Source organism: Phocoena sinus, chromosome 9, assembly GCF_008692025.1.
Source record: "Phocoena sinus isolate mPhoSin1 chromosome 9, mPhoSin1.pri, whole genome shotgun sequence".
Lineage (NCBI taxonomy): Eukaryota > Metazoa > Chordata > Mammalia > Artiodactyla > Phocoenidae > Phocoena > Phocoena sinus.
This window is the reverse complement of record NC_045771.1, coordinates 12,342,745-12,369,888: the sequence shown is the minus strand read 5'-3', so window position 1 is coordinate 12,369,888 and position 27,144 is coordinate 12,342,745. Positions and strand designations below refer to the sequence as shown.

Genomic DNA, 27,144 nt, shown 5'->3' with positions numbered 1-27,144 from the left:
AAAGCTAGGTCCCTCATTGTATTTTTCCCCTTCTTAGGATCCAGCCATCTCCAACAACTCTTCCCCAAGTAATCCCTATGGCCCGTATGACAGGGGTTCAGATATGAAGATATGGGTGAATGCTTCAGATGGAGTGACTCCACTCATTGGGGAGGTATCTTAATGGGGAGGTGGGGGCTGGTGGAGGGGCTGTGGCAGTGTGTGTGTGTGTGTGTGTGTGTGTGTGTGTGTGTGTGTGTGTGTCTGTAATTGTTTTGTTTTACATTTTCAGTTGCTTATATATGCTGGGGATCAACTTGCCCTTGTCCTTTCATCCTCAAATACCTACTAGTCATCCCAGTTCTTACATTCCCTTCACAGAAAAGTCCCTTTAAACAATAGACTTAGATACTGAATGTCCACCTCCTCACCTCACCCCCCATTCACTTTTTTTTTTTAATTTATTCATTTTATTTATTTATGTTTGGCTGCGTTGGGTCTTCGTTGCTATGTGCGGGCTTTCTCTAGTTGCGGCGAGCAGGGGCTACTCTTTGTTGCGGTGCGTGGGCTTCTCGTTGCGGTGGCTTCTCTTGTCGCAGAGCATGGGCTCTAGGCACACGGGCTTCAGTAGTTGTGGCACGCAGGCTCAGTAGTTGTGGTGCACAGGCTTAGTTGCTCCACGGCATGTGGGATCTTCCCAGACCAGGGCTCGAACCCATGTCCCCTGCATTGGCAGGAGGATTCTTAACCACTGCACCACAAGGGAAGTACCCCCCATTCACTCTTCAGCTGACTGCAGTCTACTTTCCTCCCCCGTCACTCCACTGATGCTGCTTTGGCACCAGTTACCTCCTAACTGGCAAATCCAATGAAATTATTTCATTCCTCTTCTTACTCAGTTTTTCTGTTATTTGGCAAGTTTGACTAGTTCTTTCTCAAACTTATTTGTCCTTGTTTTCCATGAAGGTGTTATCTGCTGGTTCACTTCTAACACCTCTGCTGACCCGAGTGCCTAGTGTCTGAGAAGAAGTGGATAGGAAGAGAATAGAGAAGAGTAATTGATGGTTAGAACCCATAACTTGTCATGGGTCAGTTGAAATTATACAGTAGTCTCCCTCATTTACCATTCCTAGGATTAGGAGTAGAGAAAGTGTGAGGAAAGGGTGAGGCATAGTTGAAGATTAGCAAAGACTTAACCATTTTTTTGAAATAAGTTTTTTCTCAAGTGACTATTTGACTCCTCCTATTTAGTCTAAATATTTAAAGCACTTTACATTCCTAATTGAAAAGGACCTGTGCCTGGGCACCTCTGTTGCCATGATTGTATTAGGAATTTCTTTGTACTCTGTTTTACTCTGCATTCATTTAACTTCCTTTGATCAATGTTTTTCTTTTCCTCCTGCAGGTCTGGCCTGGAAAAACTGTGTTTCCTGATTACACCAACCCCAAGTGTACTGCTTGGTGGGCAAATGAATGTGAGCTTTTCCACAATCAAGTAGAATTTGATGGAATCTGGATTGTGAGTTCTTAACATTTTGATTACTAGGCGGCTAACATTCAGACTGTGTATCTCTATATCATCGAGTCATGGAGCACAGGGGGAAGAGGAGGAGAGGAAAGCAAGTATGGCAATAATTCTAGGTATTCTCTCTCTTACTATTCAAATAATCTTACCAAAACATGTAGCTTAGACTTCAAAATCAGATTGTTAGAAGTGGAAGAAAGTAAACCGAGATATTTTTTTTTTCCGAGTCTAGCTCTCCTTTTACAAATGAATGAGCTGAAGTAAAAATAGGTCATGCACTCCTTACATTGTCACAAAGTACACAAATTGTTCAATTGCCCCTTCAGGGCTCTTTCACTTGGACGTGTTGGATAAACTGATCAAAGCCAAAGTACTCAAGTGAGCGACAGAACTGTGGCTGCAGAAAGGACAAATGTCTCACATGATGTCAAATGAAAACAAATGCAAAGCAGCAGGTGTCTGGCACAATTTACAGAGCTCTAGAGTTGAACTTTTTTCTATTTATAAGAGAAAGGTAGAAAATGCAAATACAAAGAGCTAAACAGATGAGGAGAGCTAAAGTGATATCAACCAAAGACATCTACCATCAATATTTCAGCATGCATGTTTCCAGAGCCCTCACTTGCACAGCTGTGGGTACATGCTTGTTCTCTCACTCTCTCTGCATATGTTTGTATTATATATGTATATGCATTTATATGTGTGTGTATTCATAGCTATATTTGAATATTTAGAGAATGTATGAGTTGATATACATGGGACCATATAAATTGAAATACTTTTCACCTAATATTTTTGGAAATTTTTCATTTTCAATGATTATATACATATATCATTTTGAAGGGATTTTAAGAACCTTCTCCACAAAGCCTTCAATGGGTAGAGAAGGCAGGACAGGAACATCTATTTCTCTCCTTAACATAAGAACCTCGTTAAAAAAAGAAATATCTAGAATCATTTCTCTGAGTCCTAAACAAAAAGAAAGACACCATCAGTACAACATACCAGGATATGTTACTTTTTCTTAATAGTCTTTGTTCTTTGTCTTCTAGGATATGAATGAAGTCTCCAACTTCATGGATGGTTCAGTTTCAGGATGTTCCACAAACAATCTAAATTATCCCCCATTCACTCCCAGTAAGTGCTGATTAGTTTGATTAAAATGGCAATGAATATCTGGTATTTTAAATCCATAAGGATATATATGAATAACCTGGCAAGAGATTTTTTACATAAATTGCATAGGAGAAGGAAAATGTGGGTACTATATAAAGAAAACTAGGAAAGAAAATCAAAACACTCTATGCTTTCCTAAATGAGGCATAAATTCAAAAGGGGCAATCAATCTAGTCCTTCTACCTACATCTGAGCTGTTTCTGTTCCAGAGAAGATATGGTGCAGAAGCCAGAGGTTAGTGGTTAGTTCATTTTCCTCTCAAGTGTGTACCCAAATAGGTTAGGGCTAACCAGAGAGAGACTAGGTAACCAGGTTTGGTCTTCATATGAAGGTCAAGTCTGGTAATGTCAAGAAGAACAGATGTCAGTGAAGAACAGATTTGGACCATAAAATGAAAGGAAGCCAGAACCCATTGGTAGGGTGGGAGGGAAGAGGGGGGCGGGTCAACATCAGAGTCAGTGAGTATGATGCTAGTGAGTTCTGACTGAACTTTGAACAACAGTGTATCCCAGGGTGTGGCCCTGGAATCACAGCATTTATTGTAGTTTGAAGAAATCTAGAGGCTCACAGATAAATTGTATCTTGATTAAGAAAGGAATGAGCTGCTAGAATTATAGCATCTTATGAAAACTTCCAGTCTGATGGAAAAATAGGAAATTAGGGCAGTTGGGTCAGGATCAAATGCTGAGAGACTCAGATGGGAGGCTTCATTCTTTTGGTGATAGAAACTATTTAAGTTTTAGAGGGAAACATAACAGTCAAATGGTTTTAGAAATATTGATCTGGCATTAATGTGTGCTTCTAATGTGAATTAGAAGATCAGTAGATCAGAGTTAAATAAGCCATTAAGAAAACAATTGCAATGATTAAGACAAAGGTAATTTGGATCTGAACCATAGTGGTGCAAGGGGAGCAGAAAAGATTGGATGAATGAAAGAGAGATTGGTCAGTCATCCCTTATGACAGCTTAGAGAAAGGGTGAGAAATTAATTTACGCTTTCATCTAATATTTTTATTCTTGGACCACTTAATTTAGCTCAGTTTGAAGACTTCAGATCTAACTTCAAGTCTAACTAGATCCACTTACTTCCAAATACTTGCCTCTGGTCACCTGTGCACCCAGGTGGGAGAATGTGTATGGGTCAGCACAATTTTTTTGTATATCAGAGAAACTACTGAAAGTATATATCCTTCTGATAGTGAGGAAGCTGTATGATCATTTCCAGGATGGCCACAAAAAATGCCTGCCTAGGGAGCCACAATTTCAGGTGATAGTCGAGAAACAGGGAATATGCATCTCAGGCTCTCATTGACTGATCCCTCTTTTGTCATAGGAATCCTGGATGGGTACCTGTTCTGCAAGAGTCTCTGCATGGATGCAGTACAGCACTGGGGCAAGCAATACGATGTCCACAATCTGTATGGCTACTCCATGGCAATTGCCACAGCAGAGTAAGGCCATTATTGCTATGGACTTAATATATGATCAGATTTACTTAATACATGATCAAATTCTTAGTCTCACTAGATGCCGGTTGCCAGTGTGTTATTTTTAAGAACTCAGCAAGGGAGATTGGTTCAAGATGGCGGAGTAGAAGGACGTGTGCTCACTTCCTCTTGCAAGGGCATCAGAATCACAACTAACTGCTGAACAATCATTGACAGGAAGACACTGGAACTCACCAAAAAAGACACCCCACATCCAAAGACAAAGAAGAAGCCTCAATGAGACAGTAGGAGGGACGCAATCATAATAAAATCAAATCCCATAACCACTGGGTGGGTGACTCACAAACTGGAGAGCATTTATACCACAGAAGTACACCCACTGGAGTGAAGGTTCTGAGCCCCACGTCAAGCTTCCGAAGCTGGGGGTCTGGCAATGGGAGGACGAATTCCCAGAGAATCAGACTTTGCAGGCTAGTGGGATTAGATTGCAGGACTTCGACAGGACTGGGGGGAACAGAGACTCCAGTCTCGCAGGGCACACGCAAAGTAGTGTGCGTATCAGGACCCAGGGGGAAGGAGCAGTGACCCCATAGGAGACTGAACCAGACATACCTGCTAGTGTTGGAGGGTTTCCTGCAGAGGCGGGTGGCAGCTGTGGCTCACCACAGGGACTAGGACACTGGCAGCAGAAGTTCTGGGAAGTACTTATTGGCTTGAGCCCTCCCGGAGTCCGCCATTAGCCCCACCAAAAAGCCTGTAGTCTCCAGTGCAGGGTCACCTCAGGTCAAACAACCAACAAGGAGGGAACTCAGCCCCACCCTTCAGCAGACAAGCAGATTAAAGTTTTACTGAGTTCTGTCCACCAGAGCAAAACCCAGCTTGGCCTACCACCAGTCCCTCCCATCAGGAAGCTTGCACAAGCCTCTTAAGATAGCCTCATCCACCAGAGGGCATACAGCAGAAGCAAGAAGAACTACAATCCTGCAGCCTGTGGAACGAAAACCACATTCACAGAAAGATAGACAAAATGAAAAGGCAGAGGACCATGTACCAGATGAAGGAACAAGATAAAAACCCAGAAAAACAACTAAATGAAGTGGAGATAGGGAACCTTCCAGAAAAAGAATTCAGAATAATGATAATGAAGATGATCCAGGACCTTGGAAAAAGAATGGAGGCAAAGATCGAGAAGATGCAAGAAATGTTTAAAAAAGACCTAGAAGAATTAAAGAACAAATAAACAGAGATGAACAATACAATAACTGAAATGAAAAATACACCAGAAGGAGTGAATAGCAGAATAACTGAGGCAGAAGAACGGATAAGTGACCTGGAAGGCAGAATGGTGGAAATCACTGCTGCAGGACAGATTAAAGAAAAAAGAATGAAAAGAAATGAAGACAGCCTAAGAGACCTCTGGGACAACATTAAACGCACCAACATTCACACTATAGGGGTCCCAGAAGGAGAAGAGTGAGAGAAAGGACCCAAGAAAATGTTTTGAAGAGATCATAGTCGAAAACTTCCCTAACATGGGAAAGGAAATAGCCACCCAAGTCCAGGAAGTGCAGAGAGCCCCAGGTAGGATAAACCCAAGGAGAAACACACTGAGACACATAGTAATCAAACTGACAAAAATTAAAGACAGAGAAAAATTATTAAAAGCAACAGGGGAAAAACAACATACAAGGGAACTCCCATTAAGGTTAACAGCTGATTTCTCAGCAGAAACTCTACAAGGCAGAAGGGAGTGGCACCATATATTTAAAGTGATGAAAGAGAAGAAACTACAACCAGGATTACTCTACCTGGCAAGGATCTCATTCAGATTCGATGGAGAAATCACAAGCTTTACAGACAAGCAAAAGCTAAGATAATTCAGCACCACCAAACCAGGTCTACAACAAATGCAAAAGGAACTTCTCTAAGTGGGAAACAGAAGAGAAGGAAAAGACCTACAAAAACAAACTCAAAACAATTAAGAAAATGGTAATAGGAAAATACATATCGATAATTACCTTAAATGTAAGTGGATTAAGTGCTCCAACCAAAAGACACAGGCTCCCTGAATGGATACAAAAACAAGACCCATATATATGCTGTCTACAAGAGACCCACTTCAGACCTAGGGACACATACAGACTGAAAGTGAAGGGATAGAAAAAGATATTCCATGCAAATGGAAATCAAAAGAAAACTGGAGTAGTAATACTCATATCAGATAAAATAGACTTTAAAATAAGAATGTTACAAGAGACAAGGAAGGACACTACATAATGATCAAAGGGATCAGTCCAAGAAGAAGATATAACAATTGTAAAAATATATACACCCAACATAGGAGCACCTCAATACAAAAGGCAAATGCTAACAGCTATAAAAGAGGAAATTGACAGTAACACAATAATAGTGGGGGACTTTGACACCTCACTTATAACAATGGACAGATCATCCAGATAGAAAATTAATAAGGAAACACAAGCTTTAAATGATACAACAGACCAGATAGGTTTAATTGATATTTATAGGACAGTCCATCCCAAAACAGCAGATGACCCTTTCTTCTCAAGTGCACATGGAACATTCTCCAGGACAGATCATGTCTGGGGTCATAAATCAAGCCTCAGTAAATTTAAGAAAAATTGAAATCATATCAAGCATCTTTTCCGACCACAACGCTATAAGATTAGAATTAAATTACAGGGGAAAAATGTAAAAAACACAAACACAGGGAGACTAAACAATACGTTGCTAAATAACCAAGAGATCACTGAAGAAGTCAAAGAGGAAACCAAAAAATGCCTAGAGACAAATGACAATTAAAACACGGATGCAGCAAAAGCAGTTCTAAGAGGGAAGTTTATAACAATACAGTCCTACCTCAAGAAACAAGAAAAATCTCAAATAAACAATCTAACCTTATATCTAAAGGAACTAGAGAAAGAAGAGCAAACAAAACCCAAAGTTAGTAGAAGGAAAGAAATCATGCATATCAGAGCAGAAACAAATGAAATAGAAACAAAGAAAACAATAGCAAAGATCAATAAAACTAAAAGCTGGTTCTTTGAGAAGATAAACAAAATTGATAAACCATTAGCCAGACTCAACAAGAAAAAGAAGGAGAGGACTCAAATCAATAAAATTAGAAATGAAAAAGGAGAAGTTACAACAGACACTGCAGAAATACAAAGCATCCTAAGAGACTACTACAAGCAACTCTATGTCAATAAAATGGACAACCTGGAAGAAATGGACAAATTCTTAGAAAGGTATAACCTTCCAAGACTGAACCAGGAAGAAATAGAAAATATGAACAGACAAATCACAAGTAATGAAATTGAAACTGTGATTAAAAATTTTCCAACAAACAAAAGTCCAGGACCAGATGGCTTCACAGGTGAATTCTATCAAACATTTAGAGAAGAGCTAACACCCATCCTTCTCAGATTCTTGCAAAAAATTGCAGAGGAATGAACACTCCCAAACTCATTCTATGAGGCCACCATAATCCTGATACCAAAACCAGACAAAGATACTACAAAAAAAAGAAAATTACAGACCAATATCACTGATGAATATAGATGCAAAAATCCTCAACAAAATACTAGCAAACACAATCCAACAACACATTAAAAAGATCATACACCATGATCAAGTAGGATTTATCCCAGGAAAGCAAGGATTCTTCCATATATGCAAATCAATCAGTGTGATACACCATATTAACAAATTGAAGGATGAAAACCATATGATCATCTCAATAGATGCAGAAAAAGCTTTTGACAAAATTCAGCACCCATTTATGATAAAAGCTCTCCAGAAAATGGGCCTAGAGGGAACCTACTTCAACATGATAAAGGCCATATATGACAAACCCACAACCAACATCATTCTCAGTGGTGAAAAACTGAAACCATTTTCTCTAAGATTATGAACAAGACAAGGTTGCCCACTCTCACCACTATTATTCAACAGTTTTGGAAGTTTTAGCCACAGCAATCAGAGAAGAAAAAGAAATAAAAGGAATACAAATTGGAAAAGAAGAAGTAAAATTGTCATTGTTTGCAGATGACAAGATACTATACATACAGTATCCTAAAGATGCTTCCAGAAAACTACTAGAGCTAATCAATGAATTTGATAAAGTAGCAGGATACAAAATTAATGCACAGAAATCTCTTGCATTCCTATACACTAACAACAAAAAATCTGAAAGAGAAATTAAGGAAATGTTTACCATTTACCATTGCAACAAAAAGAATAAAATATCTAGGAATAAACCTACCTATGGAGACAAAAGACCTGTATGCAGAAAACTATAAGACACTGATGAAAGAAATTAAAGACAATACAAACAAATGGAAAGATATACCATGTATTTGGATCGGAAGACTCAACATTGTGAAAATGACTATACTATCCAAAGCAATCTGCAGATTCAGTGCAATCCCTATCAAACTACCAATGGCATTCTTCACAAAACTAGAACAAAAAATTGCATAATTTGTATGGAAACACAAAAGACCTTGAGTAGTCAATATAGTATTGAGAAAGAAAAACGGAGCTGGAGGAATTAGGCTCCCTGCCTTCAGACTATACTACAAAGCTACAGTGATGAAGACAGTATGGTACTGGCACAAAAACAGAAATAGAGATCAATGGAACAGGATAGAAAGCCCAGAGATAAACCCACACACCTATGGTCAACTAATTTATGACAAAGGAGGCAAGGATATACAATGGAGAAAAGACAGCCTCTTCAATAAGTGGTGCTGGGAAAACTGGACAGGTACATGTGAAAGAATGAAATTAGAACACTCCCTAACACCATACACAAAAATAAACTCACAATGGATTAAAGACCTAAATGTAAGACAAGACACTGTAAAAATCTTAGAGGGAAACATAGGAAGAACACTCTTTGACATAAATCACTGCAAATTATTTTTCACCCATCTCCCAGAGTAATGGAAATAAAAACAAAAATAAACAAATAGGACCTAATGAAATGTAAAAGCTTTTGCACATCAAAGGAAACTATAAACAAGATGATAAGACAGCCCTCAGAATGGGAGAAAATATTTGCAAACGAATCAACGGACAAAGGATTAATCTCCAAAATACATAAACAGCTCATGCAGCTCAATATTAAAAAAAGAAACAACCCAATCCAAAATGGGCAGAAGACCTAAATAGACATTTCTCTAAAGACATACAGATGGCCAAGAGGCACATGAAAAGCTGCTCAACATCTCTAATTATTAGAGAAATGCAAATCAAAACTACAATGAGGTATCACCTCACACCATTTAGAATGGGCATCATCAGAAAATTTACAAACAACAAATGCTGGAGAGGGTGTGGAGAAAAGGGAACCCTCTTGCACTGTTGGTGGGAATGTAAATTGATACAGCCACTATGGAGAACAGTATGGAGGTTCCTTAAAAAACTAAAAATAGAATTACCATATGACCCAGCAATCCCACTAGTGAGCCTTTACCCAGAGAAAACCATAATTCAGAAAGACACATGCACCCCAATGTTCTTTGCAGCACTATTTATGATAGCCAGGTCATGGAAGCAACCTAAATGCCCATCAACAGACGAATGGATAGATACAATGGAATATTACTCAGCCATAAAAAAGAACGAAATTGGGTCATTTGTTGAGACGTGGATGGACCTAGAGACTATCATACAGAGTGAAGTAAGTCAGAAAGAGAAAAACAAATATCGTATATTAACGCATATATGTTGAATCTAGAAAAATGGTACAGATGAAGACACATATAGAGAACAAACGTATGGACACCAAGGGGGGAAGGCAGGGTGGTGGTGGTGGGATGAATTGGGAAGTTGGGATGGACATGTATACACTGATGTGTATAAAATAGATAACTAATAAGAACTTGCTATATTAAAAAAAAATCAGCAATACAGAAAAAAGAATGTAAAAACAAAATTCGGCAAGATAAGTATGGTTGTTATTATTGAATGAATGAAGAAAATCCTGATCACATTGGGAGGAAGGAATCCAATAAGTATTTGTGTACTGTGTATAATGAAAGAAAGAATGAATAAATGAATGAATGAAAGGTTGGAAGAAAGGGAAGTAATTTGACCAAGGTGAAACAGCTAATAAAATGTAAGAGCAAAATTTGGATTCATTTCTGCATGAGTCCAAGGCCCATGTATTTTCCTCTCTGCCATACTGTTATAGACTGGTGTATGGAGGGTTAAGTAACTTATAGACTTCATGTGCTTTGGGGTTTTAGGTACTGGCTCAGTATCCTTCTACTGAACTTTGAAATTATGGAGTTAATAATGTACATAAAATGTCTAAAACAAAACAAAATATAAACATACTCAGTGGTACAGTCTGCTCCCAACAGCAACTCTAACTCTACAGGAGAGAGCTAGAAGGGAAGAGTGCGGTATTAACTTGAGATCCTCGATATTATCACTCTGTCCTCTGGGCTAAGGCACGCTAAGGTCACACATTGACTCCCTAAGTCTCTCTCCCTCTCTAGAGCTGTCAAGACTGTGTTCCCTAACAAGAGAAGCTTCATTTTAACCCGTTCTACCTTTGCGGGGTCTGGCAAGTTTGCAGCCCACTGGTTAGGAGACAACGCAGCCACCTGGAATGACCTTCGATGGTCCATCCCTGGCATGCTCGAGTTCAGCCTTTTTGGTATCCCAATGGTGAGTCCACATCCCAGTCCCCAGAATGCCTCATGCTAGAAGTTTTTCAAATGATAAAGCTCCCCTCTACTGCCCTCCATGGCCCAGGGATTTAAAGTCTGGAGGGTTATGTGCTTCATCCACATCAGTATGACACTGATACCATGACATTCTTTCCTGTACTGCCTTATAAGGATAGAAGGTGCAAGCTTGAAGTGGTAGTGTTGGAATTTTTTTTTTTTAAGTACAACATACGCACAAAAAAGTGTACATGTCCTTAAGGTTACAGTTGGCATCTTTTAGTTAAATTTAGCGTATCTGTTTATTGAGCTCTTACTTCGAGCAAGGCATTGAGCTAGGTATGCATGGTGAGGGTGGAGAGAAACATAAATATAGTAACAGAAACACCTTCCTTCCGCACACCCCCAAAGTCTCTCAGTCTCTAAGTCTCACTCTCTCTCTCTCTCCACACACACACACACACACACACATAATTATGACAAGCTAGGGTAAAAGTGCAAACAGGAACATATCATTTAAATGTTAAAAGAAATCCTGAGAAAAGTACTTAACAACTGTAACAAGATTACAAGGAAAAATGGGAGTCCTGGGAGGGAGTAAATAGTAACTTCATGCAAAAGATGGCACTTGAGCTTAACCTTGAAAGTGGGTATGTTTTATCAGACCGATGGGGGGGAGGTCATTTTAAGACTGAGAAATTTTAAGACTGAGACCAGCAAGGGGCAGAATTTGAGTGTCCCTAAGGATTGGAGTGTAGGACTGAAATGAGAAATGATGCTGGAAAGGTGGGTTGGAACCAGGTTTTGAGGTGTTAGTAGGGCAGGCAGCAGGAGACCCTGGGGATTTTTGAATAGATGAATGACCTGATCAGAATTAGGCTTTGGAAAATTAATTCTCATAGTGCTGTGGTCAAAGTAATAATATCAACGGTATTTCTAGTTGCTATTCACCAAAAAACTATTGCGCATCAAGTGTTTTACTTCCATTATCTCATTTACTAAAACCCTAGAGTGCCCACTTTAACAAAATGAGGAAACTGAGGCACAGAAGTGTTAAGTAATTCATTTGCATTCACCTGGCAGTACAGAGTGGACATAGGATTTAGCCCAGTTCCATCACACAGAAGTAGCCTTCTCAGGAAGAGGTTAGTACAGCCAAGTACAGCTGGTAGGTCCCTGGTAGAAAGCAAAGCCCAGGAGCAGGGGGTGGTAATGGAAGTGAGGTACACATGCCGTCGCTGTCTGTGTGTCCTTCCAGGTGGGTTCTGACATATGTGGCTTTACATTGGATGCTTCCGAAGAGCTCTGCAGGAGGTGGATGCAGCTGGGAGCGTTCTATCCATTTTCCAGGAATCACAATGGCCAAGGCTACAAGGTAAGTCTCCCAGGAGATATGATCAAAATAGACTTGGTATACATGAGGACTGGATCTACCTGCATCCTGTCCGGGAAATCCGTTGAGCCAGCTTCCTACCTGGTGCTTCACGTAGGCTAACGGGGACCACCGTTTGCAATTAACCAGGACTCACGATGCACCGTTAAAATGCCCTCTGCCGACACAACCCCTGCTACCTCTACCGCGGCAGTCAAGGAAATGGCGAGTGTGTGAAGGTTTTTAATCAAACCTTTATACACTTTATTTGCATTGCTCATTTTGTAGTGAAAATCAAATGAGGAAATACTTCAAAGTTATTTAAATGGCAGTCTACTGAGAGCACCCATAGAATGAATGAGGGGGGATGCAGTGCAGGGTGAAGAATGGCCACTTAACTTGGTGGAATGATCTCCCTTTGCCCAACCCTACTGCTCAGAGGCAAAGTTTGCAAGGTAGGCCCCAGGTCTTGCAGGAACAAAACTCTTGGTTGTGATGAATGGGGTCTGATATCTCCAGAGGCTTTTCTTATTTGTAACCAGGTGTCAATTGCAACCTCTCGTTTCTTCCCAGGCCCAGGATCCTGCCTCCTTTGGAGCTGACTCTCTGCTGTTGAATTCCTCCAGGCACTACCTTACCATCCGCTATGCTCTATTGCCCTATCTCTACACCCTCTTCTACCGTGCTCACAGCCAGGGGGACACGGTGGCCAGGCCCCTTCTGCATGAGTAAGTTCACCTAGCCCAAAGGAATTTTGTTAATGTAACTGGGTGACATTGACTGTATCATCAAATATAAGAGTGAAGGGACTTCCCTGGTGGTCCAGCGGGTAAGACTCTGCACTCCCAATGAAGGGGGCCTGGGTTCAATCCCTGGTCGGGAAACTAGATCCTGCATGCAAGTCAAAACCAAGAATTCTCACTCAACTAAGAGTCTACATGCCGCAACGAAGATCCCGTGAGCTGCAACTAAGACCGGCAGCATCCTAAATGAATAAACAAATATTAAAAAAAAAATGAGTGGGGCTTCCCTGGTGGTGCAGTGGTTGAGAGTCCGCCTGCCGATGCAGAGGACACGGGTTCGTGCCCCAGTCCGGGAAGATCACACATGCCGCGGAGCAGCTGGGCCTGTGAGCTATGGCTGCTGGTCCTGCGCGTCCAGAGCCTGTGCTCCGCAACGGGAGAGGCCGCAACAGTGAGAGGCCCGCGTACTGCAAAGAAAATGAGTGAAATTTAAAAATCCAAACAGTTACTCAGATATATTTTTTTAACTTGAATAATGAGTTGGTATTTGCAAGGCTATTGCTGCCTATGTACTATTTTAGGTATATTTAAGTATTATAGCCTGTTCCCTTTTGGGGAGACAACTAGACTAAAAGTTGTGGAATTTGGGGTCTTTGTTCCACCAACTAACTCTATACCTTAGACAAATCGTTTAAGTTCTTTCATCCTTAGTTTCTTTAACCTTAATTTAAAGGATTTGATAGCTTGAACCTGATGGTCGCTTTTGTAATGCACCATGTTCCAGCTCTAGGTCATTTACATACTAATAAGAATAGTATGGAGGATTTTCCTGAATTCAGAATTTTTATTGTCAGCCAATGAGTATCTCTAATTTGACTCTAAAAAAAGAACACTTAAGAGACTTTCCTTAAAGCTGGCCACTTAGTATGAACTGATGCCTCTATAATATTAGCCGGCAAATAGTTCTGGGGTTTCCAGGCAACCCTGTTTCGGGGCTGGAATCTCGGGGAAGCTACTGTGAGGCACCGGGGAAATTTAAGCTTGGTGGAGATTTGTAGTAGGAGAGTGTGTGTCCTCGCTTCCTAGCTAATGCTGTGGGACCCTCTGGTGGCTGCAGAGTGAGTAGCTCTGCAGTGGGGTTTGCTTTCTTATGACCGGCCCTGGCAGAATAAGGAGCCGGAAGCCTTGTTTAGAAACCCGATTATTGAAGATGGTGCTGGGAAGTGTACGGAACTGGCTTGAGACGGAGGCTGTGATTTAGGTGAGGACCCTGCCCCAGTCGCTCATGCCTTTGGTAGCATTTCTCAGGGCTTGAACAGTGGGAACAGTAATGCTCTGTGTACATGATGCAAAAAAAAAAAAAAAAAAAAAGCATGAAAATAGAGATATTAGGTTGAACTATGTTTGATGCTATGTAGATAAAAGCCTCAACCAGTTTTATTGGTTGGCTTTTAAGTGAATTCATTCTAACAGTTTTGAGCACAGATATTCTGAAAGTCAAAGTGCTTGGATATTGGAGGGTATACTTGCTGGTCATCAATGGGACATCTTTGAGGTCTATGTTGGTCATATCATAGAAAAAGAAAAAAGTAAACCCAGGTCTCGCTCATTAAAAACTAACAAAATAATTTTATAGTCTACGAAAAAGAGACTTTTTCTTGTCAAAATCAAAATACAGTTAATTCCCTTCTGTGTCTGACATTTTAGGCCCTCAGGCATATATTATTATAATATATATTATATATTCATTATTGTGGGTAAGTTCTTGCTATCTCCCAGAATTCTCTATTAAAGGTAGGTATCCTAAAAGAGAAAAGAGTAAAGTTTTTGTCTGCTTTTTTTGGGTGATCAGATCTAGTTCCTTTTGGATAGTCAGCTGAAGTTTTAAAATGTCTTGCTTGTTTTACTTATTTTTTTAAGGGAGATATGACAAATAGAATTATAGCCTGGAACCTGCCTAGCATAGAGATACTGAAATAGGAACTTCTGTCCAAATTGGGGAAAGAATAGGAGGGTGCAGGGGCTAGGGAAAGTGGATCTGCCTGCAGGAGTGGGGAGACAGGGATTGAATAGGTGTCACGGAATAATTTTGGGAATTTGCCCCAGGCAGGGAGCCTGCAAGTTTTAGACAGGCTTGGGGGAGAGCTGCCAGAAAGCACCGGCCCAAATGTCATTGAACATTTCTCTGGTCTCTAGGTTCTACGAGGACAGCAACACTTGGGATGTGCAGCAACAGTTTTTATGGGGGCCCGGCCTCCTCATCACTCCGGTTCTGGCTGAGGCAAGTGTTCCCGCCGAGACACACTGGTAGTCCCTGGTCTTGCTCCTGGTAACTCCAGACTCCTCTCTTCTTGGAACCCTTTGTCCTCTTTCTATTCCAAACCCATTTCCAACATCTGTGGCTGGGGCAGCCTTGAAGACGGTGTGTTGGAGTTTGGGGAAGATGGGTATTTGATGGGTACACATTTTTGTCGCTAGAAGTCTTTTGTCCTTGACCAAGTTTCCAATCAGTATAGAAGCATCTACGGGTGACTCTGGGTTTAAGAATTGTCCTATGTGTTGTCAGATTCTCATAGCAGATCATGACTTGTTCCAGGATGCAGAGGCAGGAGGGAGCAGTGACCCAGCACTCACTCTAAGGTCAGGGTGATCTGGGTGTGTTTGTTGTCTCTGCCACTTGGTACCAGTTCCATCTGGGGGAAATTATGTGCTGCTTCCTCAGCTGTAAGATGAGATAATAATAGTATGTATCACTGGAGAGTATTGGGAAGATTAAATGAGGTACGCAGTGTAAAGCTGGAATTTTTTTTTAATTATTCAAAATCCCACCCTCCAGCCCTGCCCTCTCAAGCCCAGCTTCACAGCACTGATGGCTCACGGCACTTCACGTCCTTTCCTCCAAGCAGAACTTGCCTCTCAACCAGTGAAGGGAGTCCCAGATTTTCCTGGTTCTTGTTTCATCACTTCTATGCACCATCGTGTCCTTCTTCCTGTTTTCCACCTGGCTGCAGTTGACTCTGCTAACTGGTCTGGTTTGTGTCTAGAGAGGCTGTATTAGTTTCCTGTCGCTGCTGTAACAAACTACCACAAATGCAGTGGCTCATAACAACAAAAATCTATTATCTTACATTTCTGGAGGTCGGAAGCCCAACATGGGGCTCACTGGGCTAAAATCACCATGTTGATGGGGCCGGTTGCTTCTAGAGGCACTAAGGGAGAAATCCATTTCCGTGCCTCTTCCACCTTCTAGAGGCTGCCCGCATTCCTTGTTCTGTCTCCCTGCCTCGCTGTCATCACATCTGCTTCTGTGCCTCTAAAGCTGGAATTTTTACCACAACACCTATTTCAATACTATGATTATTATTCCTAATATGGTTCCATCTGGGATTTTTCTTTGAGTGGCAAGGTTATTGCCTCTGTTAGAAGAAAAGCACAAGTTGGTAGAGAAAAGAAAGGCCATTTATGCATTCTCAGTATGTGATTAAGAAGTTTTATCCCCTTCAGAGTCTGGGCCATAAAGGACAGTAGTTTGTTTTAATTTCAGGGTGCAGAGAAAGTGACAGCATATGTGCCTGATGCCGTCTGGTATGACTATGAGACTGTAAGTAGCTTTGACTTTTCTTAAACTCTTCAAGCTGCATAGACAAGATACGTCTGGGTAGACAGAAACATCTATCCATGCACTGAGGAATGTTTCTGTCGTGTTTGCAGTGATTTCATAGCAGAGTCAATAAAGTGAGACGAAGTCACTCGACATCAGTCATGATGAAATCTGAAAAAGATACTTTCATACACTTTATTCAGCAGCAAGATAAAGATGGAAGTAGAATGTCTCATGGGCAAATATTGGGGCCGATGGACAATTTGAGCCTGGTTATAAGTGAGATTCTTGTTCAGAAAACTATCCGTTTGTATAATGTATGTCAAATAGCCTCAGCGTGATATATGTTCCCCAAGCGCCCAGCTGATCACAAAACCCATTGTTCTTAAGTTCTTTTCCTTTTCTTGCTTGGTGCCTGACTAGATAGATAGCAATTCAACTAGGTGGGAGAAGGAAAGAGCTGGAGATAACTCCGCGTGTGGTTAAGAGGTAGCGGTGATGAGCTCATGCCACTGTGTTTGATTTGTCTGCGTGCGTCAGGGGGGCCGAGTTAAATGGAGGAAGCAAAAAGTGGAGATGGAACTTCCTGGAGACAAAATTGGACTTCACCTTCGAGGAGGCTACATCTTCCCCACACAGCAGCCAGCCACAACCACTGTGGCCAGGTATAGCATGGCTGGGAGTTTCCTTTAAGGGGGAGGCTGACACACCTAGTTGTTTCTGTTCCCATCTGTTGCCCATGTAGAAGATGCTGAAGCATTACGTGGAATGTGGGGAGGAAGGGCGTGTGCGTGTGTGTGTGCGTGTGTGTGTGTGGTCATCAAACTCTGTTCCCTGGATTTCTTTGGGCCTCTTCTGGGGAAGCTGTGACTTAGAGCTGCATCCAAATGGATTTTGAAAGACCTTAATCCTGTCCTTCCTTAACCCCCCGACTTAACCCCCCCCCCCCCCCCGCCCCAAGGGTGGTGAACCTTCCTAGTTTTCCTAGGAATACGTCAGTTTTAGCCCTGAAAGTCTCATGTTTTGGGAAACATCTCAATTCCGGGCAAACGGGGTCTGTTGATCACTCCACCTGCCTTTATCAGACCATCATTCTACCGTGCTATGCACTCGACTCCTCATTCTCATTTCTAGGGAGTGGGGTCCACTTTCCACTCCCCTATAATCTCAATTTCCTGTTTCTTTCTTCCCACTGAGCCATTTCTTTCTTGTGATGCAAAACGGGGTTCAAAAATTACTTCCTGTGCACTTCAGATCTCCTTCATGTCACTCATTCTCCTTGATGATTCTTTGATGTTCAAATTATAGACTCCATCGGTACTAAAGAGGCACACATTCACATTTGTGTCTCTAAATGTATTAGCTAATTTGCTTTTAATAGATGTAGTTTTTTGGAGGTTAGAAGTCTTTTTCTTTTGAACCTTCCTTACTGCCATAATTTTTCAAGTTTAAACTTTTGTGATACTGATGGAAAATACTTATATATCCAAATACCACCTGGGTTCCTTTTCTCTAACTATTCAGCTTCATGCTCTTCTGCACACTGATACCAAAATTGTCTTTCCAAAGTGAAGATCTCAATTTGTTGCTTCCCAGGTTAAAGTCTAAATTCTATCATTAGTAGGTTGTTCAAGGCCAATCATAATCTGGTTTCAAGTTAACCTGTGTCTCCTGACACACCTTACCACACACCTATAGAACAGCAATGCCAAAAATCTTGTTATTCTCCAAACATACTCATCTATTTCCCTGCATCTGGGCTTCAGCACTTCTTACCCTTTTCAGCATTCTTTGCCTGATACATTCTTAATCATCTTCCAAATTACACTCTGATTTCATCTGCGAGAAATCTTCCCCAACAATTCCAGCAGAGGGTGTGCTGCCACTTCCAACTCTCTGGTCATTTTTTTTTTTGCGGTACGCGGGCCTCGCACTGTTGTGGCCTCTCCCTTTGTGGAGCACAGGCTCAGCGGCCATGGCTCACGGGCCCAGCTGCTCTGCAGCATGTGGGATCTTCCCGGACCGGGGCACGCACCCGCATCCCCTGCATCGGCAGGCGGACCCTCAACCACTGCGCCACCAGGGAAGCCCTCTCTGGCCATTTTTTAATACATTTTTCCCCTTAATATTGTTAAGTATTTCAGTCATAGTTATTCTATACTTTGTAACTGAAAATTCTATTATCTAAAATCCTTAGTGGAATCTAAATCTATTGTTAGTTGTTTTTGCCAACTTTCTTTCATGTTGGCTTGTTACCTCGTGTATTTAGTAATTTTTTGGTTTTTCAAATGTGGTGATCTCAAGGATCCAAATAGGTCTCATTCCCCCAGAGAGGATTAGCCTGCTCTTTGGTTGCAAGCCAGGACTGCTGTCAACTTGGGTTTCACGTTAGCACCCTTCAGGGACCATGTGTTTAATTTATCTAGGGCCAAGTAGTATTGTAGTGGGTGAGCCCTTAAGAGTATGCAGTGTCCTCAAGAATATCTAGGCCACCTACTGCTCCAAGTGTCACTGTGGACTCCTGTAAGGATTTTAACTTTTGTGCCACTCTTTACTTTCTGTTTGGACTACTTGGTGAATATGTTTAATCTTTCTTACCATATTTAAGGTCATCAGTGTCGTTCTGGTCTATTTGTTTTTGTATCTCTTAGACTTCCTAGCAATGAAAGCTACTCAGTACATGCGTGTTAAGTGAAAGCAGGTGATTTTGTTGACCCTGGAACCTGGCTTGCACAGGGCACAGTGGAAGGCTGACCTATGAAAGAATATAATAGGGAGTGTAAGGGATGCAACAGGAGTAGGAAATCGGGAGGTGGTCTAGAGGAGGGGTGGAATAAGGAGAGATTTAAATGCAGTTGCTCCTTCTTTCTCCCTCTTTCTCTATGTGCATCTATTTCAGCATCTTTTGAGTAGTGTTTTGTGTTTTATATTCTGAGTTATAAAGCAGATAATTAGAATGTTCTCTTTTTCTCTCTCGAAATGAACTGATAATAAATAATCAGATTAGGAAAATTGCCATTATATAGATGGACCTTATTGTATTTTCTTGCTTTCTGAGTCAACATGGTGCTTAGGCAGGGAACAAATATATCCCCCTGACTGCAGTCAATACTTCTCCTGCATGTATCAGCTGTAAAATGATTAGGCTGAACCAATTATTGTCTCGGATTTCTTTCTCTTCTAATAGTCTGTATTCAAAATAATAATAGCATCAGCAGGTTTTATTGTAGCTATTGCAGTGATCCTGGTGATTAAATTCTTGCCTCCTTCATAGATGTTTATTGCTAATGTTTGGAGTGGTGCTCTCGCCTGTGACATTACCCATTCTAGAAAGTGATGCCCCTGTTGCTTTTGCCTTTGTGCCTGAAGAAAAGCAGAGCCATCTGCTGCTAGTGACTTGTCCCATTTGAAATCTGATAGACTCCTTCACAGCTCATTTAGCAAAATTCTTTGAGTCCCAAGTCTTTGCCTCTCACATAAATCTTGTTTCTCACAGTCGAAGGAACCCTCTTGGTCTTATCATTGCCCTGGATGACAACAAAGAAGCAAAAGGCGAACTTTTCTGGGATGATGGGGAAACGAAAGGTGAGCACAATGTTGCCGTTTCCAAACCTGCATCTTCGAGTTACTCCTGCTGGTCATCGGTGGGAGAAACCTCACCAGGCCCAGTAACATCAATCACTTGAGAGGAGAATTTTTATTTCGGTTGTGCTGTTCAGGAATAGGGGTAGTTGGACCACAGGTGAAAGGAAAACACATCTCTACCTCTTAGAATTCTCCCACTGGCCAGCTGCATATAGAGGCTCTCATTTTATTATCAAAGGGCACCTGAAAGAAATGTTTTCTAGACTGTTTCTGCCATTCAGTGCACACATCTTCCCTCCAAATACTTGTGAACAAACGTGGATGATGTGTAAAACCTACCTGTGCTAGTCAGGCAGTGAGAAGACACCTTTCTAGTGCACCCGAATCTAGCCATGCTTCTTAATCTGTCTCCAATACATTAAAGATTCTTGTGGCTCAAGCTTAGGAAATAGCTTCGCTTGAGGCATATGCCTTGGAAGCACTTGGAAGGGAACCTTTTCAAGGTTAAGGTAGGAAGGAAAAGTGAAAACAGTGTCTTGGCCTTGGACACTCTCTCTCTAATCTTGTCATTCTCAACATGTAGCTTCAAGGAGTGCCAGGATGAAATCTGTCCTTCTGTAGTGGGCAGGCCAGAGTCTGACTTGTTTTAATCTCACTTTCAGATACTGTGGCCAATAAAGTCTACCTCTTATGTGAATTCTCCGTCACCCAAGTGAGTAGTATATTTTTATGAATCTTAAGTGTGGGCTTTTGTCTGACCGTTAGCTCATATGTGTTTGTGTATGTGTGTAATTTTATTTGTAGCTTCATTTATGACAATAGGTGACCACATTTCAGTTTATGACTTAACACCTAATAATTGAATCATTAATGTTAGTAAAAGGAGGCAATGATATGGATAAATCAAAGCAGTCTTTTTAAATGAAGTTTTAAAAAATTTCTCTCTCTGTATGTGTGTTTCTCTCTCTCTCCTTTTTCCGCCCCCCGCAGGGGAAAAATAAGTTTGTACTTGAGCACACATTAGTGGAGACAGCTAAGGGCCATTTGGAGCGGTTTTGAATATCCGGTCTAGGATGAAGTATTGGAGTGATTTGAGAATCTGTGTATTTAAGGCAGATCCTTGTACTTAACTGTTTTGCAGAACCGCTTGGATGTGAAGATTTTGCAATCAACCTACACAGACCCCAATAATTTAGCATTTAAAGAGATTAAAGTCCTTGGGACCCAGGAACCTACCAATGTTATAGTGAAACACAACGGTATCGAAATTCAAGTTTCTCCTAATGTCACTTATGATTCTAACCTCCAGGTAAAACCCCATTTTGCTGAGATAGTTTGTAAAGAATTCTTCATCGCTTATGATGTTCCTTCTTGCCAAGGTTGCATGGGTTTCTTTTTTTTTTTTTTTTTTTTTTTTTGCGGTACGTGGGCCTCTCACTGTTGCGGCCTCTCCCGTTGCGGAGCGCAGGCTCAGCGGCCGTGGCTCACGGGCCTAGCCACTCCGCGGCATGTGGGATCTTCCCAGACCGGGGCACGAACCCGTGTCCCCTGCATTAGCAGGAGGTCTCTCAACCACTGCGCCACCAGGGAAGCCCTGCATGGGTTTCTGAAGGACCAGAGCACACTCTGAAGACTGGGGTGGGGAGTCAGAGGGTTAGGACAGAAAAAAATAAAGAGTGGGCCAGAGCTGGGATTAACAAAGGAGCTGCTGAGACATGGGAGGAGGTAAGCTGGTCCTTTCATCTTTATTCCCTTATCTGTCCCTCAGTCTTCTGTCCTCTCTGACTCGAACAGAAGAAGAGCGAAGTCAGGAGTGTCAGGAACAGGATTGGAGGAAAACCGGGTCTGAAAGCTGCTGATTGATTGATGCTAGAAGGGTTGAGGTGGGAGGTGGGATTCCCATTCATTAAAATTTCGAGGTGCTTTTTTTTTTTTCTTTTACTGTATTGAGCTATATAGATTCTCACTCCAACACATACATTTTTAGGAAATATTTTAAGTCAAAGAATTGGATAAGCTTAGCTAATGGCTACTCACTTGGTTAGGTGATAATAATAAAATAATTTTCCTCACTTTTAATGAGGCCTGAAGTTCCTGGATAGGCTGTAACCAGCTCCTCTGAAATCTTAGTGTTATGAGGAATCCTTTCCCCCAACACCCCCTGCTACAGGTGCTCCAAATGATCTGGGATTGGGAGCTGCTGGGTCAACGTGGTTTGTGAGGGACCGTCCAAATTTGGAGAAAATAAGTAAATTTAATCTTCTACTATAACGATATATTGGTTGCATTTGACATTTTGTCTTGACAACATACATTGAGGGTGCATACATTATAAAGTTAGAAATAAAGTATTGTATGGCTAGTTGTGTGTACAGAAAAGTGCAAGCCATTTGAAAGATGCACATATAAAAGTAAACTAATTAAATGTTTGATAAATATATTAATAAATATATAACCAAAGGAACTCTTTTATTGTTTGAATTTAGGTGGTGGAGAAACACATGAAACTATTGGGAAGGGGACAGGCAACCCAACCCTCTAGGAAATGTTAGTGTATATTCTGCCCAATTTCATGTTCAAAGCTTAACGGAGTAATTGAGCAAACCTTTGGAGACATCAGGGCTAGAGCTGGACCTTGAAAGGTGGTACATCTGGTAGAGATTTGTTCAGCTACAAGTGACAGGAGACTCAGCAAATTGGTATTTTAAACAAATTGGGATTTTTTCCCTTATGGGACTGGAAGTTTAGGAAGTAGTCAGTTGCTGGCATTGGTTCAGTGGCTCACGGTTGTCAGGGTTGAGGTCTTTTCTTCTCTTGTGATTAGAAATGGTGGCTTAATTCCAGTCACTCTAGCCTTGTTAGAGAACAAATAAAAATAAACAAAGAAGAAGAAGCTGGAAGGAAAAGGGAAAGGTGAAGGTGAAGGGAAGGGAGGGGCAGGCCCTTAAATCAAGAAAGAAATACTTGGCCAATGGACTTGCACTTACCTATTAATGGCCACAGCTGTGTTACATGGCTTCAAAAAATTAGTTCTTAATCGAGAACTTTAGTGCTCTAAACTGAAATAGTAAGAAGGGAGTTTTACAGAGGGCAGGCAGCTAGCAGTAAGTTCCCCAGATAAGCACCATTTTCCTAGAAAGGGCATTTGCTTAGATAAAGCAGTCAAGGTGGAAGTATCAGAATAAGCCAGTCTCGGGACTAAGAATAGCCTTCTGTTAGTCTGTGAGTACCGAATAACTAGAATGGGTAGGATCCACTTTTGGAAGGGGATCAGTTTGGACAGATTAACTTGTGGTCAGATTTTGGAGGGTTTTAGGTGCCAAAATAAGAAGGATCTGATCTGATTCTCAAAGGGTCTCATATTGATCCTTGAGTCCATATGTGCCATTGTGAGAGCATTGTTCTGGGGTCGGGTTTGAGGTACAGGGAAGAGCAAGATGAATGTAGACTGGGGAGAGGCTGGAAGAAAGATGATAATCCTTAGCATGAGATTTTATGCCTCTAGACAAATGAGAACTTTCACTATGGAAATTACTAATTAAAGAGGAGATGACCATAAGAAAAACACATAGAAAAATATTAAATGTTTGAATTAGGGGATGGGACTCAAAGAAAATTTCAAGTCTTGAGGCTCTGAGCTTGGGGAAATTAAGAGGTTGGGATGTTAGAAATGAAGGAAATGTAATGATTTTGCCAACTCACCAATTTTGCAGTTGGTGAAACTGAGACCCGAGGAATTGAAATAGTTTGTCTAAGTTTCCACAGCGGAATGGAGGGGAGAACCCAGGCCACACATGATTCTTATTTCTGTGTTCTTGCCCCTACTCCAGACCAATGGGGAATGCTGTTTGGGGAATGGAGGACAAAATGATGAGCTCAGTATGGGGTGACACCACGTGCTTGTGTATGCTGTGCTACAAGGGGGCTGCAGGAGAGAGCCTTCCTGACAAAATAGGGGACAGAAGAGGAGTCAGGGGAGGAAAGAAAGGGGTGATTACAGAAGGTTGTAGTAGACCTGATTCTTTTCAAAATGTTATGTACAAATTCTGATAGAACTGTGCCATTTCCCCTGTGGTTACTGGTTAGATCTCTGCCCTCTCTCGCTTTGTGTAAGCTCCGGTGCTATGTTGCTTAGATTGTTGAAAGTCTGGTCTGATTTCTATTTTCTTTCCTAAAAGAAGTTTCAGACCTTACAAGGTCTTTGTCCTGAGGGTACATTTGCTTGATACTTTCCCATTCTTACAGGTGGCCCTTATCACAGAAATTGATCTTGTCCTGGGAGGAATATATACGGTGGAGTGGGATGTGAAGATAAGGGATGCAGAAAAAATAGACTGTTATCCTGACGAGAATGGTGCTTCTGCAGAAAACTGTACTGCCCGCGGCTGTGTCTGGGAGGTAACCATAGTGACGGTGTTAATGTACATCAAGATCCCAGGATATTGAATATAGTTCCCTGTGCTATAGAGTAGGACCTTGTTGTTTATCCATCTTCTATATAACAGCTTGCATCTGCTAGCCCCAAACTCACAATCCATCCCTCCCCCACCCCCCTCCCCCTTGGCAACCTCAAGTCTGTTCTTTATGTCTGTGAGTCTGTTTTGTAGATAGCTTCGTTTGTGTCATGGTTTAGATTCCACATATAAGTGATACCATGTGGTATTTGTCTTTCTCTGTCTGACTTACTTCACTCAGTACGATAATCCCTGGGTCCATCCATGCTCCTGCAAATGGCATTATTTCATTCTTTTTTATGGCTGCGTAGTATTCCATTGTATATATGTACCACATCTTCTTTATCCATTCTTCTGTTGATGGACATTTAGGCTGTTTCTGTGTCCTGGCTATTGTGAATAGTGCAGCTATGAACATAGGGGTGCATGTATCTTTTTGAATTGTAGTTTTGTCTGGGTATATGCCCAGGAGTGGGATTGCTGGATCATATATCAACTCTATTTTTAGTTTTTTGAGAAACCTCTATACTGTTTTCCACAGTGGCCACACCAATTTACATTCCCACCAACAGTGTAGGAGGGTTCCCTTTTCTTCATACCCTCTCCAGCATTTGTTATTTGTAGACTTTTTAATGATGGCCATTCCTAACATTGTGAGGTAGTACCTCGTTGTAATTTTGTAAAATCCTCTACACTTAATCTACAATTTCACAAGCATAGCACCAGTGCCTATATATCACTACTTAAAATCCATAGAAAGGACAGACTTCCAAAGTAACCTGAGTTTTTATCTGGATATGAAGAATAGGTAAGGATGGGAGTGGGACTTTTTTTTGCAGATATTTTACATGGAGACCAGGAATGAAAACTGATGTCACTACCAAAGAGTATATAAGAAAATGACTGGGTTTATCTTTATCTCCCTGCAAATTGCCTTTTCTAGCCCCTTTATATCTGATAATCTTAGAACTCATGCTGAGCTGGATTTGGCTTTACTTTTCAGGTATCCGGTTCTCCTGGAGTCCCTTTGTGCTATTTTGTCAATGATCTATACTCTGTCAGTGATGTTCAGTATGACTTACATGGGGCCACAGCTGTCCTCTCCTTAAAGTCTTCGTATGCCTCCTCTTTGCCCTCCGTACCCGTGAACTCCCTCCGTCTGAATGTGACCTACCATAAGGATAACATGCTACAGTTTAAGGTATGTGTTTGCAGTATATGTGTCAAGTACCTACTTGGCACTTTTCATTTCCATTATTCTTTGCTAGTCAAGGTTACAGAACTCTGAAATCAGTCTGCTCTTCTAAGTTAGCCATGCTACAATATACTAGATCATTATCCTAAGTGTAATCGGAGACCGTTGATGGACCAGTGACACCTGTTCCAAATTGCACTTTGAAACGATTTCTGTGTCTACTGTAAGGAAAGTGGTTGGGAGGTCAGGAGTGAAAAAGGAGAGACAAGTTAGGAGGTTACCAGTTAGGAAATCCAGATGAGGGACTGAGCTTAAACCAGGTACAGAAAGGAGATGGAGAAGTGGACATCTTTGAGAGAGTGAGAAGTAGCATTATGGGATCTGGTGATTAATTACATGTAGTCTGTGAGGGAGAGAGAAGCATCAAGACGATTACCATGTTTCTAGCTTACGTCTTTATATGGATGGTGGTGACATTAACTGGAATGGGAAAACTGAAAAGGTTTGAGCTTAGGCAAAATAAAGTGATGAGTTCAGTGCTGAACACTGAATTTGGGATATATGAAATACCTACAAGAGTGTACTGATCTCTTTCTCTCCCATGATTTAATTACATCTCAGGACAAGCGATGGGCTGCTTTTGATATCTTTTTCATTATTGAATTGTAAGTTTCTCAAGGACAGGAATTTGTCCCTTCATCTCTGTGCTCCTGAAATGTAACACAAAGCTTAGGAGATAGTAAGTTCTCAAAAGTTTATTGAGAGAATAAACGAAAGACTCAGGCCAGTGTGGCATTGCTTGAAATGTTCTTGACAATCTGATATCAACCTGGACAGTGAGCTCTTTCACATCTTCTAATGTAGGGATGATACTCTTTCATCTTTCTATCCTCACTGTAACACTGGCAAGTGGTAAGCGCCTAATGGGTTTGAAATAAAGGAACTTGATCAAGTTTCCAGGTTTAATTCTTTCCTTTTCTACCTCCTGATTATATAGCAGCCTCTCCAAAATTTTTGCCTCTCTCTTTTAATTCTCTGTGCCTTTGCATTTATATCTCTGCCAGGAAGCACTTGATTTTCATTCTGTGCTTGTTTAATGACTGAAAATCTTTTTAAGACTCAGCCTTTTCCCTCATGAAACTGTCTCAGTCTTCCAGAAACATTGTTAGACATTTCCTTTCCTATAACCTCACAATACTTCTGTATAGCTCTACGTTAACATGTATCACTCAGGTAGTGTGGGCACCTCTCTTTCACTTTCCATTAGTATGTGGACTTCTTAAAAGCAATAACTGTGTCTTACTCAGTTTAGTGATCCTTGTGTCTAGTACAGTATCAGGTAAGAATATAGTAGGTACTCAGTG

General features: G+C 41.2%; 1 protein-coding gene across 2 annotated transcripts in view; it reads left to right on the top strand.

Moving 5' to 3' along the window:
* MGAM (maltase-glucoamylase) overlaps window positions 1-27,144 on the top strand; it is a 104,149-nt gene that overhangs the window by 42,985 nt on the left and 34,020 nt on the right. For both annotated transcript variants that reach the window (XM_032642646.1, XM_032642647.1), the window contains 15 exons: window positions 38-154; window positions 1,385-1,498; window positions 2,557-2,641; window positions 4,015-4,132; window positions 10,660-10,831; window positions 12,089-12,205; window positions 12,776-12,930; window positions 15,142-15,226; window positions 16,490-16,546; window positions 17,087-17,211; window positions 20,043-20,131; window positions 20,794-20,843; window positions 21,273-21,440; window positions 24,377-24,529; window positions 25,589-25,786. In XM_032642646.1, coding sequence (XP_032498537.1) covers window positions 38-154; window positions 1,385-1,498; window positions 2,557-2,641; window positions 4,015-4,132; window positions 10,660-10,831; window positions 12,089-12,205; window positions 12,776-12,930; window positions 15,142-15,226; window positions 16,490-16,546; window positions 17,087-17,211; window positions 20,043-20,131; window positions 20,794-20,843; window positions 21,273-21,440; window positions 24,377-24,529; window positions 25,589-25,786 — 1,803 coding nt within the window. The remainder of the gene's footprint in view (window positions 1-37; window positions 155-1,384; window positions 1,499-2,556; window positions 2,642-4,014; window positions 4,133-10,659; window positions 10,832-12,088; window positions 12,206-12,775; window positions 12,931-15,141; window positions 15,227-16,489; window positions 16,547-17,086; window positions 17,212-20,042; window positions 20,132-20,793; window positions 20,844-21,272; window positions 21,441-24,376; window positions 24,530-25,588; window positions 25,787-27,144) is intronic.